Raw genomic sequence first — 15,354 nt, 5'->3', positions numbered from 1 at the left:
AACATTAACTTGTACATTGCAAGACATTTTCGTTCAGAATGTCTGTCACACATCGCACATGGAAGAGTGACAAATTTGGTGACACTGTCTTGTTTAAAGACAATTTTGAAATTTTTCGTTGATGAAATGGTCATCGCAGATTCAATGTCCTACTGTGTTATAATGCTTTCTCACACAACGGTGTAGGATATAATGGTTTTTGCAAATCACAGAATGATAATCAGATATAAAAAACCTATAATGTTATGTTAATGTTAAAGCGAAACAAGAGTGTATGTGTTGCTCATAGATTTTTTTACTATAGACTGAAATTATTAGTTCATATACTTACATACATATATTAACTTATTACATATCTTATGCAGTTTTATGGTTATTTAAATTTGACTTATATTAATTATGTAGTTTCAATGTGTTTCTGATTAATGTGAAATTTATAAACAAAATATGAAAAGCTTTAATTTTATAGCATGCTGTTTGGATTGTATGTGAATTGGTTTTGTATCCGAAAATAACAACTAAAAATAATCAACTAAATTAAATCTTTAAAAGCCATTGGCTTCCAATTTTCTTAGTTTTGTTTTTAATGTTAAGCGCATGCCGAATTCCTAATAAAACTGTTTTAAGTCTATATTTTTATAATTATTACAAAATAAAATATTGGCAATATATTCAAAAAATAAAATAATTTGTTATATTTGTTATTATTGGTTTTCTTTTTTAAATTTATTATTTTAATTAATTCTTTTTCGAATTGAGCTGTTATGATCTAAGGCGTACATTGAAAAATTAGGAATCCACCAAAGTCCCACACATTCAACCATTATGCTACGTTTCACGGGTGGTTAAGACCTTCCATTCGGCATATTAGAATGTTATTTTAGTGGGTGGACGAAGGCTAAGCTTGGAAACCAGCATTTATACTCAACTCATTCAAAAATTGTATATTCGAATTATTTATTTAATATCAGTGACTTCATTGGATTCCTAATTTTTCAATGTATGTACCTCTTAGGTCATAACAGCTCAACTCGAAAGAGAATTAATTCAAATATCACTATTAAATTACCTTCGCCTTAATAAGGCAAAATAAAAATGATTTCAGCATGAACCGGGCTGGGATCCGAACCTGGGTCTCCGACAACCAAGTGACATGGTTGCTGGCGTCTTAGCGTTCTGAGCCACCATCAACTGCTCAAAGCTTCCGATGACAAATATTGATGATCAAAATCTTCTGATACAGAATGACAAATACAAATAAAGGTAGAAAATAGCTGTCATAGTATTTGTAATAAAGCATTGAAAAATGAGGTTGCCAGCCAAGTCGGACTATAGGAAAAGTTTGGAATTAAATATCGGACATTAAATAAATTATTGAAATATACAATTTTCGAATGATTTGAATAGAAATGCTGTTTTCCAAGCTTAGCCTTCGTCCACCCACTAAAATAACATTCAATAACATTCCTGATGATCGGACTTAACCACCCTACTCCTATTTTTTTAACGTACCTCTTAGGTCATAACAGCTCAACCCGAAAGAGAATTACTATCAAATATCACTTTAAAATGATCTTCGCCTTAATAAGTCAAAATAAAAATTTATTATTTTACTAGCAGACCCAGGTCCGCGTTGCTGTCCCGTCGTATTGAGTTTTAATGACAACTTTTTATGGACTTTATGATTTCCAATTCATAAAATGGGTTTTTTACCTCATTTCTTTGGGTCCATTGTCAAATCAAGTTATTCATTGAGGATTTTAAATTTATCAACAGATTTTGCTGTAACCTTTCTTTTCTCTTACGGACTTTGTTGAAATATTTCGGCCATTGCTGCTATTATAATCGTCCCTGTCCCCTATCTTTATCCTAAATCGATTATATTTTGAACCTCACCATTAAGGAAATTTGTAAATATATAGTTTTTCTTAATAGGGGAGATGACGCGCCACCTCCGAAATTTACCATTGTACCATGGCACATTTCACTTAATTTCATGAAAATAGTTTCGTTAGTTTTCGAGATATAACGTACTTAAAAATGGTCGGGACTTTGAGCACCAAGAAAGAACGGAGGCGCAACCACCGTAGCATTTGCTGCAAATTTTATGGAAATAAGTTTAGTAGTTTTGGAGATATAACATATTTAAAAAAAGTAGGCGTGGACGGATCTAGGCCCCGATATGATAAGGATATAACGTTTTTTTAAATATGGCATATGGAGATAATCCATCCCCTTAGATAGGGCGGAGACACGACCACAAATGTCTCGTAAATAAATTTTCAAACCGATACATTCGTAATTATTGTAAAACTAACATTTTTAAAGAAACAGAGTATAGGATAAGTACCCCGCCCCCTCCGAAATTAAACTAAATTTGTAGCCTATTTTAACCGGGGGTCATCCCTGTACATTTCCTGGGAATTTCAGGAAAATCGGTTCAGTAGCTTTCGGTTCAGGAACTTTCTTTTGCCTTTATTTGCTGCTCTTCACTTGTTTTGCTAGTTATAAACACTGCTACCTTGTAATATTGTTATATTACACTGTACAACAAAATTGAACTTTTTTTAAAATTACAAGAAACCCCGCACATATTATGAAAGAGGACCGAAAAAAAAGAAGACACGTGTATCGGCGTTTTGAAAGTTTACGTCGAGAAGTAACCTAAATAGGCGTGGCAAGTTCCGCCCATTTCTACAGGTTTTGAAATATTCGACATCAGATTTCTTGGAATCCTAGGTATAAAGTGTCTTTTTATGAAAAAAATTAACCCTCATGCTAGTTACTAAAGGGGTCTTTTTGGTCCCTTTTCTCAAAAACGTTTAAAAACTCCTTTAAAATGTGATCGTATCAGATCAAAATATTCTACAACATTATTTGTCATAAAATTTTACTCTAGATCCCCGAATACACCAAAACTCTAAATCGTACCTAAACGCCAGGAATTTGCCAAAAGTAAAATCATGTTTTAGGGTCAATGTTGTACTTTATCTGAGTTTATTAAATTTGTCCCACAAAACTTCATTCTAGATAGAAGACGTCAAAGACAAAAATATTCTCCATCAAATTTCAATATATGTCAGTTTCTAGGGTTAATTCAGTCAATTTTGTCAGAGCAGGAGTAGCTGCCATCATTATAATGTTTAGGACCATGCCAAAATCATGGATGTTAGGACTTTTATGTCAGATATATATTCACTGGACAATAGCCGTAGACTATCCCCGAATTTTCACATACAATATCAGGAACCTACGACTTATCATGATGACTTTATTTTAGTTTATAGTACTAAAATACGTAATTTTACAAAGTCCGATCTGGGTTGTCAATATTTTCCTTATATATACACCATAGATATTTCAAAAACAGTTTGGATCGAGCACACATAATCTTCTGAAAGAATTTATTATCAAAAAACTTCAATAAAGAATATTTTGTAACCGCAGATAGCGAAAATATGATTAAAAACGGTGGAATATCGTCCTAAATGATATATAAAAAGCGACAGCTTCTGGAGATGTTAAATATTATAGCTACAAATTTCTTTTGTTCAGAGACTCATAATAAAATTTAATTTGGAACATTTCTTCTTTTTACACAACCTCCAAAAAGTGAAGTAGTTTAGGAGATTTTAACTCAGTATGGATCGAGCACACATAATCTTCTTAAAGATTTTTTATGAAAAAACATCAATAAAATATATTTTGTGACCGCAGATAACAAAAATGTGAATAAAAACGGTAGAATATGGTCCTAAATTATGTATAACAAGTAGGAAATGCGTTAAGTTCGGTCGGGCCGAACTTTTTATACCCTTCATCACAAATTTCAGTCATTTCGGTGGATTAATGTGGCCACAACCTTCAAAATACCGAAAATCGGAAGGTACTGTTCTATGGGGGCTATATGATGGCGTGGACCTATACCTACGAATTTCTGGGGGAATGTTTTATACCCCAAACGAAGGCTAAATACCAAATTTCAGCCATCTCGGTGTGATAATGAGGCCAAAACGTTCAAAATACCGAAAATCGGCAGATATCGTCCTATGGGGGCTATATAAACATTTTATGGTAGAAATGTTTCTTAGCCTCTGGAAATGCAAAATACAAAGTTGCAACCGATTCTGTTGTCAAATGAGACTAATACATTTAAAATATATTAAAATGACGTGTACATTATATGGGGCGTTATATGGGGGTAATACCAAAACGTGGACCTATATAAGCCAGCTTTGGTAGGAATGTTTTTTTGGCCTCTGGAGACACAAAATACCAAATTACAACCAATTCGGTGGTAAAATGGGACAAATATCTTAAAAATGCCTTAAAACGACGACGCGTCACGCGTCAGTTTGTATGGGGGCTATACGAAAGCGTAGACCTACATAGCCCGCTTTCAATACCAAAAATCCTACGTACATATAATAGATTTTCCCAAAATTTCATCCACCTACGTCAATCCGTTCGGACGCTAGAGTGATTTCCACAGACGGACAGACAGACAGACGGACGGACATGGCTATATCGATGTAGAATTGCACGCTGATCAAGAATATATATAGTTTGTGGGGTCTACAATGATTATTTCGAGTAGTTACAAACGTAGTAACAAACTTAATATACCCCCATTCTATGGTGGAGGGTATAAAAAGCAAAAGCTTCGGGAGTTGTTAAATATTATAGCCACAAATTTAATTTGTTCAGAGTTTCATAATGAAATTTGATTTCGAATATTTCTTCTTTTAACACAATCCCCAAAAAGTGAAGTATTTTAGGAGATTTTGACTCAGTTTGGAATAAATTTTAATTAAGAGTCTAAAAGTTTAACAAATAATTTCTACCTATAATATCTAATTTTGTAACGTCATTTTCTTAACAAAGTATTTTACCTAGATATCTAGTTTGTTCTGGGACTTACAATGAAATTTTGTGTAGAATATTTCTTCTTTTAACACCTTTCGTCTAGAACTAAATTTCATGTTACTTTTATGCATCAACTCGAAAAAAGAACAAAACTAATTTATTCAAAAAATATTTGGGTGTTTTGTTGGCAAATTTGATGTATATATTTTCTTGATATATATTGTAAATACATATTTCATTTATTCGGCGGCTTATATTGAAATTTGATGGAGAATATTTTTGTCTTTGCCGTCTTCTATCTAGGATGAAGTTTTGTAGGACAAAACTTAATAAACTCAGATAAACTACATCATTAACCCTAAAACGTGATTCTACTTTTGGTACGATTTTTGAAAAAAGGGACCAAAAAGACCCCTTTAGTGACTAACATGAGGGTTAATTTTTTTCATAAAAAGATACCCCGCATTGTTGTCAGTAATAGTGTCAAAGACACTTTATACTTGAAATGCGAGGATTCCAAGGAATCTGATGTCGAATATTTCAAAACCTGTAGAAATGGGCGGAACGTGCCACGCCTATTTAGGTTACTTCTCGACGTAAACTTTCAAAACGCCAATACAAGTGTCTTCTTTTTTTCGGCTCCCTTTCATAATCTGGCCGAATTATCTTGTAATTATCTTTTGTGTTGTACAGTGTTTTTTATTTATTAAGAAATTCATAAAACTCAAAATTAATACTTTAAAAACTCCATCCTTTAGATAAAATCAAATATGACTTATTATTATTTTATATAATGGTCTATGTCTGCGATAGTTTCCAAATGTTAACGGAGGTTCTGTTTCCCGTCTCTATACTTTTTTTTCTAGGGGAAGTCTACACTTCCTGAAACAGTCTACACTACATGAAAATGACGTTTCTTGTAATGAATTATAAGAAATATTTTTGTTCTCTATTTCGTTTGATTCTTTCAGGAATTCATTGGCAAATATATCCACATTATTCAATACTAATTGTTTAAAATACATACGCATTAGTATAGTCTCCTTCCCATTATGGGAGCCTATATAGGACATTTTAGTCTTACATAGACCAATTCTTATAATTTAATAATCAAAAATGAAAGTAGTGGTGTTTCATATGCGAACAAAAATCCGTAGATTTGTTTATATTTTTATTTATATCACATAACAACTTTACAGTAATTCAAGCCATCTGGCCAAATATAATAGAATGAAATACTACAAACTTCATGTATGTTAGCACAACTCTAAAAAATTTTGTCATATAAGGAAATGTTTTTAAGTTAACTTAAAAATTATCTAGTTCTTTATAATCTGTGGTAAATAAATTCATAAAATTAGATTTCACTCATATCTTATATATTTATTTTTTAAATCAACAATTTGTATTCATTTTTTTTCCTGTTATCAAGTAAATGTTAAACTAAATTTAAAAAACTGATTTCAAAATAAATATTTTACAGGATTGCTAACTGCATGAAATGTAATCCGGAAAAATCGATTTCCCTGACTAGTTATTGATATTGTTGTTGTTATTGTTAAAGCAGTGAAAATGAAATTGTATCTACAAACAAAAAACTTTCTGCGATTTTCTTTGCGCACATTTGAATAACCAAAGAAAAAATAAAATAACATAAAATATAAAATAAATAAATTTTATTCCAATGCAAGTGCCTGAAAAAAGTTTGAATTTACCAAAGAAAAATATGTTAATGTTATACAAACTTAATATTAAAAATATGAGAAATATACATATATTTTATTCTCTAAGCAATATCTTCAAAATGTTGAAATTTTTCATATAAATTTCATTAAGAAGGCTATAGATTTCAATATTAAAGATTAATTGTAGATCACCACTCTGATATTTGTTATATTTTTGTAGTCACTTTTCTTAGTTAGACACTTCCAAAAATTAAAAAAATATATATTTTACCTATAGTTTCCAAAGTAAATGTAGTTAGATATCAATGCACATTTGTTTTTAGATAGATACAACATTTTCACATATTTATAAGTCAGCAATCGATCCTGCCAACTTATTGTCACGTTCAATCCAAAAAAAAAAAAAAAAAAACAATAGATTTTTAAATCGATTTAGAGAAGAGAAACTTATCTCTCTGTATCCGAACCATAATTATATGACTTCCAGGAAAAGTAGGCGAAAATAGTGGACACAGACTCCAAGGTATTGGACAAAGAAGAGTAAAGACATCCTAAATACAGTGCTTGTCACTGTAAACGTGGATAACTTGGAAACGAGTTGAGATTTTTTAACAATTCAAAAAACAATTTTGTAGGCTGAAAAGTTGTCTTTAAGGTGGCATACAAAAATATTCCGTTTACAGTACAGTTATACTAAAATTTTACCGGGGCATTTTTAAATTGAGCATTGAAAATGATGCACCACAATAATCAATTAATAATTTCCAATTTTTTTTCGCTTCTTATGACATTTTGGTAATCAGAATGGTGGAATAATTGGTTCCCCATCGCTTTCAGTAGTTTTGTCATTTTAAAAAATTATGTTCCTGACATAATTTTGGCATGATTGTAATTAATGTCCCTTCGCAGGCAATTTGGATAGAAATTTCTAGTTTTTGAAGTTATTTTCAAAAAAAAATGACTATGAAAAATCATTAAGGGTTACGTCCAGAGTGCGTACAAACAATCTAATGGTATATGGAAAGTCCTGTATTAGCCAGGCTTGCCCATATTAGACTAATCTTTGACGGCATTGCCCTGATAGAGGAAAAAATCAGGGCTTTGAACAAAAGTTTTTCAGCATACAAAATTGTTTTTTTTAATTGTTAAAAAATCTCAACTCTTGGAAACGAGTTATCAACGTTTACATTTGTTATTTCAGGTTGCATAATTATCAGTGACAGTCACTGTGTATAAAAGAAAATTTTAGGTCCTTCTATGCAAAAAACAGTCTGCACTGCGATTCTCTAACTCATTTTGTGAGATACGGACATTAATTAACGATATTTTTCGGTAAGATACTACTTACTTACTTAGTTGGCCATTACAGAACATTTGTTCCATAGACCGAACTAAGAAAAGATCTCCATTCCTCTCTGTTTTTCGCTTGACTTTTTGGAATACCGCGCCTTTTCATTTCTTCATCCACTTGTATGCTCCATCGAAGCTTAGGCCTGCCGATTCTGCGTGCACCGCCATGTGGCATGTATACATACGCCTTTTTAGCGGGTTCATCATCGCTCAATCTCATGATATGGCCTAGCCAACGCAATCGTTGCATCTCGATACGTTTAACTATATTCATGTCTTTGTATAGCTTATATAGCTCGTGGTTCATACGACGTCGATATTCACCGTCAACGCAAGTCGGCCCGTAGATCTTTCGAAGAATTTTCCTCTCAAACACACCAAGCACTGTCTTTTCTGCTTGCGCAAGTACCCATGCTTCGGAGCCATACATTAGCACGGGTAGTATCAGCGTTTTGTATAGTGTTATTTTTGTTTGACGAGATGTGGCATTGTTTTTAAATTGCTTACTTAAACCATAGTAACATCTGTTGGCCAATACAATTCTTCTTCTTATTTCACAAGTGATGTTGTTTGTTGTGTTTATGGCAGTGCCGAGGTAGACGAAGTCTTTAACTACCTCAAAATTATAGGTACCAACTTCCACAGTTGGTCCGAGCTCTATGGACGCTTTGCGCGTCGACACCATCAATTTGGTCTTTTCGCCGTTTACCGCCAGACCCACTTTCGCAGATTCTGCTTCGACCTTCCAAAATGTATCAGTTACTTCCTTTACTGCTCGTCCCATGATGTCTATATCATCAGCATAAGCAAGTAACATGTGGCTATTGGTGTAAATTTTGACATTTGCATCTCATATTACCTTTTCCAGCAAAATGTTGAATAGATCACACAAAGGGCTACCTCTTTGTCTGAAACCTCTTTTGGTACTGAACTGTTCGGAGAAGTTCTTTCCAATTTTAACTGAGGACCTAGTATCAGTTAAAGTCATCTAACAAAGCCGGATGAGCTTTGCGGGGATACCAAATTCAGACATTGCATGGAATACCTTTGATCGGAGGGGACTGTCGAATGCTGCTTTATAATCGACAAAAAGGTGATATGTGTCGATCTCTTGGGTTTTCTCCAGGATTTGCCGTAGGGTAAATATCTGGTCAATGGTGGACTTGCCAGGTCTAAAGCCACATTGGTATGGTCCAATTATTTCGTTGACCATTGGCTTTAGTCGTTCGCACAATATCCCTGACACTATCTTATAGGTAATAGGGAGAAGACTTATGCCCCTATAGTTGGAGCATACAGTCTTATCTCCTTTCTTGTGGACGGGACATAGGATGCTCAGATTCCAATCGTAGGGTACGCGTTCTTCCTGTCAGATGGTGGTAACTAGCTGATGCATACACCTTATCAGCGTATCGCCTCCGGTTTTAAACAGCTCGGCTGGTAAGCCATCGGCTCCTGCTGCTTTATTATTCTTCAGCCGGTTGATTGCTGTATTTACCTCATCTTGGGCGGGCGGTATACATTCTATACCTTCTTCTGGGATTGGATCTGTGGCATCATCGTCTTCGCTACTATTGGATACCAGCAGATTAAAGAAATGTTCCTTCCATGTCCTGAGCACGCTATCTGTATATGTTACCAGATTACCTTGCTGGTCTCTACAGGAGGATGTGCCTGTACCAAAGCTATCTGTTTGATGTTTCAATCTTTGGTAAAATTTTCGGACTTCATTCTGGCTCCTGTACATTTCGATTTTTTCACACTCCCGCTTTTCCATTTCTCTCTTTTTCTTGCGGAAAAGACGTTTCTCTTCTCTCCTTTTCTCCCGATATCTCTCTCGTGCGCTACGCGTTGCTACTGATTGTAAAGTAGCTCTATATGCCGCATTTTTCTCTTCGGTAGCAGTACGACACTCCTGGTCATACCATGAATTCCTTTGTGGAGGTATCTGGTATGCAAGTATGGATTTTGCGGCTGTTTGCATGGAGTGGGCAATATTTTTCCATTGTGTTGTTATGTTATCGGGACAAGGAGTGATCGCATTAAGCAATGGGTCTAGTTGAGTGGAATATGCTGTGGCTATCTGTTGTGTTTGCAGCCTATCGATGTCCAACTTTCGCGTTGTGTCTGTTCGTGCTTTATTTGCAACGTTTATACGGGTACGTACCTTTGCTGCAACAAGGTAGTGGTCCGAATCAATGTTTGCGCCTCGGAACGATCGTACATCCAACACGCTGGATGAATGTCTTCCATCTATCACAACATGATCAATTTGATTACTTGTTCTTTGATCTGGAGATAGCCAGGTGCACTTATGAATATCGAGATGATTAAAGCTGCTAACTATCATGCTTTTTGCAGCTTCAAAGTCTATCGGCCTCATACCATTGCCAGATGTTTCACTGTGGAGACTGAATTTCCCGACTTGGGGCCAAAGATATTCTCCTTTCCAATTTTGGCATTAAAATCGCCTAGAATGATTTTAATTTCATGGGCAGGGCAATGGTCATATGTATGTTTCTTTTAAGCGCTTGTAAAATATATCTTTGGTCTATTCGTCCTTTTCTTCAGAGGGAGCATGAGTGTAAATAAAGCTGATGTTGAAGAATTTAGCTTTTATTCGAACTGCAGCAAGTCTTTCATTCACTGGGGTGAAGCTGGATACCAGATGTTTTAGTCTCCGACTAACTACGAATCCGCAACCAAACTCATCTATAATACAGTGCGTCACCTTTAGGTGTTGTTGTGACGCCTTTCCCAATCCATCGTATTTCCTGTATGGCAGTAATATCGGCCTTGTACTTTTCAAGTACGTCTGCCAATGCGAAGACTGCACCTTCTCTATAAAGACTATAAAGAGTGCGAACATTCCAGGTGCAGATTCGCAGATCATGGTCCTTAAAACGTTTGCGGGGTTCGACAACTTTAGAGGGGTTTGTTTTTCTGTTCTTTCGTTTTTCATAGTAGGCTGTTTTTTCTAGGGGAGGGTTACTAACCCGACGCCCAAACCCAAGTTTTTAACGTTCTTATGGGTGAACGCGCGGCACATGTTAGCTCACTACCTTTAACGGGTGTTAAAGGCAGTTCCCCAGGTGACATCACGGGGAGGTCAGTGTCCACTTGAGATGAAAGAGGGGCCAAGATAAATCCTGGGCTTTGCCATGTTAAAACCGGTCAGGACCGTTCCTTGGTATCTTCCACCCCCTACGTCGGTAAGATAGCAACCAATAAAAAGTAATCGTAAAGTTCTACCGATAGCAAAATTGCTGTCAACTTTAATTCAAACTTCGCATTCATAGTTTTGCGTTTTCATTTTACCGGTTTTGGTCGGTAACCGGAAAAATGATTTAGAGTCACACAACTGTAGTGGAATTCTGTAACTCCCGACAAAAATCGGTAACATTAAAAAGCAAAATTATGAATGAAAAGTATCAATAAAAGTTGACAACACTCTTGCTATCGGTAGAACTTTACGACTGCTTTTTATTCGTTGCTAACTTACCGAAAAACATTGGTAATTACCAAAATTATAAGCATTTTAAGTTTACCGACAATTCTCGGTAACTCAATAAATGAGTTTGAGAATCGCACTACTGGGGCTCAATTCTGTTTCTAGGAAAATGTGAAATGAAAACTTTTATAAAGGGAAAAACTGTCAAATGAAAACATTATAAAGGAAATATTTTTAATTTCAAATTTTCATAGAACAAGAATCCAGCTCCTGGTCTTTTATGAAAATACTTTAAGGTCTTCTCTTTTATTAAAGTGTTCTCTTAAAGTTCTTAAAGTCCTTTAGCTCAAATGTTTATATCGCAACCATTGTAGAATTGCACTAACTATGTTTTTTTTACATTACCACATTAGCGTATCATTTCCTCTACACATAAACCTACATACACACATTTCTATATCATTTCCTAATAATGGCATGTTCTATTCTTTTTCTCTATTTCATATTTTATTTATTAAACAATTTTTATATTCTAGTGGTTGGTTGTAGATCCATAGCGAATTAACTTTTGTTTTCATTGCATGTGTAAATGTGTTATTGTCTGAAATCAAATAACTTGTTTCCGTTTCCTGTCTTATTGTCACCTACATAAGTACTTACCTACTACTACTATAACTACTCCATCAACATTAACAACTCAGCTCAAGCAAATCCTAGTCCTACTACGTATAATGGCTACATCATATCTCTTTACACCGAACTTCATCACCGACTCGATCGATTAAAGCAGCAACCCCTTCTCCTCAAATGAAATTTTGTACTTTACGTTGTTGTTGTTTTCTCTTCACCCCGTTCAATTTGTTTCCTTTTTCTTTTCTGTAGCAAACTACTGTGTCACAGTGATGATGAGGATGAAATGGAATACTAGTCTCACACTCACACACACACATTTATAAATAAATTATAGTATTATAGTATACATACAATCATATTTAGATACACACATTTAGAATTTGAAAAATTTGTTTTATCTTTTTTTCTTTAATAAAACTTTATGGATTTATAAAATGAAGATTTAAGTAAAAATAATAGAATTATGTAAATTAGTTATTAATATATTGAATTTAAGCAGTTTGTAAAATTATTATTTATGAATTTAGTTACTATATACGTTTATGTTTATCTATTTATTTAAGAATAACTTACATTCTTTCTTTATACATGTGAAAAAAAATGGTCAGTGTCATTTTAAAATAGTAATGCAAATATTAAGTGAAAAGTCAAATGCTAAATCCTGAAAGGCCTTAATTCGTGCCGGTTAAACTAATGGGTATACTTGCGCAAGGGTAAGATGCTGTATATCAGTATCACAAAAGGCCTCTGCACATACAGCGCCTTGAGCGTTGCGTTACAACAGCCACATGAAAAATTGAAGAACAAACTTGGCATCACTTACTCTTTTTTCATGTGGTTGTTGTTTTTAACGGGTGACGTTATATACAATTGTTTAAATTTACAGAATATTACTTGCTAAATTGGCATGGCTACAATGGATTTCAAAGCTCTATGAGCGTTGGTTCTTCTCCAACTCATATGTACATATGTATGTAGTGTAAAGGTGACCCCATTCAATCGGGTTTTTATTGAAGTTGCAACTTCATTTTTTGACTCAACTGTTGGAACATTAGGCATGCTTCTGATCCATGTGATCTCGCAGAAATAATGGCAACTGGGAACGCATATAGAAAAGCAATATGGTATGCAACTATGTCACAACAATTTCTTTCGGTTCCCTACATTAGAACGGTTAGAGATACTGGTTTTGTTGTGTGTTGTTGTAACAGTATTTATTATTATGTTTTATGTTCTGTTCAATCTGGCTCTGGGTCTATCTCCAGTTCCAGGAAAGTGGCTGCTTCGATGGGATGTAACCACAGATCCACTGGAGTTAGATGAGTAGGTTTGGCTTGGCAGTTGAAAAGGTGTTTTGTGTCGTGCGGGCCCATGCCACATACTGGGCAGATGTCTTGCACACCGCGTTCGATTTCCGCCCAATAAGAATTTAGGCGACTGCAATATCCCGATCGTATTTGAGCCAAAACTACTCTAGTTTGTCGTGGCAGCTGACGCTCCTCAGCTGCAATAGATGGGGAATGTATTTCGAGGACTTTATTTACACTATATTTGCTTATGGCCCTAGCAACTGCATCCGTGTGAATACTATTTAAACCTGCTTGATATGCCTGTTGATTTAGGGGTTCTCTCCTATATCGTTGGATCTCCGTCTCTAGAGCATGAATATTCTTCCTGATATGCCTGAATGTGTCGGGCCTAGCCAGCAGATGGTGATTGGGGTGGCTCTCAATGTAACAACCAAGCAAGTACTGCATCGTAAGCATCTCATTGTGTTGCTTTACTGGAAGAATCTTTGCCTGCTCATGTAGATGGCCCACTGAAGACTTGAGGAGGCACCCTGTTGCTGTTCTCAGGGTGGCATTCTGGCAGGTTTCAATCTTTCGTATCACATAATTCCGGGGACCAAACTGGCGCCGCATAGCTTACCACAAACCGAACTATCGCGTTATATGTGGTCAACAAGTTTTTTTATCTACACCCCAAGTGCTGCCGGCTAGGGACTTGAGGTCCTTGTTCCTACTTTTCAGTTTGTCGCAGATAGATGTGGAGTGCGCGCACGACGTGAAAGTAGTGTCGAATGTGACCCCTAAAATTTCGGGGCAGTTTGTGTTCGGAATTCTGCTACCGTCGACCACGACATTTAATTCCAAACTGCGCTGTCCATGTGTGAACAGAGTGGCTGTTGATTTTGTGGTGGAAATCTGCATATTCCTCGAATGGAAAAAGGTGGTAAAATCGGTTAAATAGCTGTTCAGTCTCTCACAGATGGCATCAGGATAGGTACCTGACGCCAGGATCGTGCAATTATCCGCATACGTTACTATCTCGAAGCCGTCTGGAAGGGGTGGAATACAGGAGAGGTAGAGGTTAAACAGTTCCAGAGATATCACCCCACCTTGGGGAACTCCCTGATTCACTCTACGGGGTTTGGTCTTCTTGTTCCTGAATTCCACGTACGACTGGCGTCTACACATATAATTGACTATCCAACGCTTCAAGCTTGGCCTGAGGGTTGTCCGCTCGATGTTTTCAAACAGCATGGAGTGCCTGACTGTATCAAAGGCAAACGCCACCATCACTGTTCTATCGCACGGCCGTCTCTGGTTGAGTCCTTGACAAATATGTGTGGTAATGGCGTGCAGCGCAGTTGTCGTGCTGTGCTGCTTACGGAATCCATGCTGATGATCGGAAACTTGATAGCTATTTCTGAGGCCTAAGATTCAAGGGTCTTTGGTACGGGCGACAAAAGCAAAATCGGCCTGTACGATTCACTTTTGCTGGCATCCTTGGGCCGGGCTTCCGTAGTGGGACCAGCCTGCCCATTTTTCAGACTTCGAAAAGCAATGAGGGTGGATAGCGACAAGTTGAGAACTTTAGTGAGATACTCCACTCCTGGCTCATCCAGCTGCTTCAGCATTACCATGGAGATTCCGTCAGGGTCCAACGCTTTGATGATTTAGCGTTCCTGATTGGCAACATAATCCAGTGTAAACTGTGGTGGTTCCTCCTCGGCAGGAAGAGATCTGATGAGACGTAATACTCTTCTCTTCGCCTTGTCACTCTCGGGGTGCTCCACAAATTGTCGATTGAAATAACTTGCGCACCTCTTCGGGTCAGTCAAGGTAACGTCGCCAACCGTGACTGAGGTCCTATCTTCCCTTCTTCCAGGTATCGAGAGTGACTTAACCGTTGCCTACAATTCACCTATACCGGCTCCAATGTTGCAATTCTTCAGATGATTTAACCACTTGTTCCGCTTATGCCGACCAGCCTGTTAACTTCCAGTGTAAGCTCCCTGACTATGGGGTCATAGGGGTTGGTTCGACGTAGCTCATCACGCTCATTTGCTAATCCCGTCGCCTATGC

The 15,354-nt window shown here is 36.2% G+C and overlaps 1 protein-coding gene across 3 annotated transcripts in view; it reads left to right on the top strand.

The window, feature by feature from the left end:
* The window catches only part of Teh2 (tipE homolog 2 phospholipid transfer protein), a 34,473-nt gene extending 21,889 nt beyond the window's left edge, over positions 1–12,584 (top strand). The window contains exon 5 of one of the 3 annotated variants that reach the window (XM_073985905.1): positions 12,235–12,584. In XM_073985905.1, the coding sequence (XP_073842006.1) occupies positions 12,235–12,280 (46 nt within the window). In that variant the 3' untranslated portion in view covers positions 12,281–12,584. Of the gene's footprint in view, positions 1–6,349; positions 6,636–11,888; positions 12,042–12,234 lie in introns of those variants that run through there. The other 2 variants (XM_073985906.1, XM_073985904.1) reach the window with 2 other exon arrangements.
* Positions 12,585–15,354: the final 2,770 nt, after the last annotated feature.

The sequence above is a fragment of the Musca autumnalis genome, unplaced genomic scaffold (genome assembly GCF_047663935.1).
Source record: "Musca autumnalis isolate F117 unplaced genomic scaffold, ASM4766393v1 scaffold_4, whole genome shotgun sequence".
NCBI classification, from domain to species: Eukaryota; Metazoa; Arthropoda; class Insecta; order Diptera; family Muscidae; genus Musca; species Musca autumnalis.
Note: the sequence above shows the minus strand (reverse complement) of the source record. Positions and strands in the feature narration are given on the sequence as shown.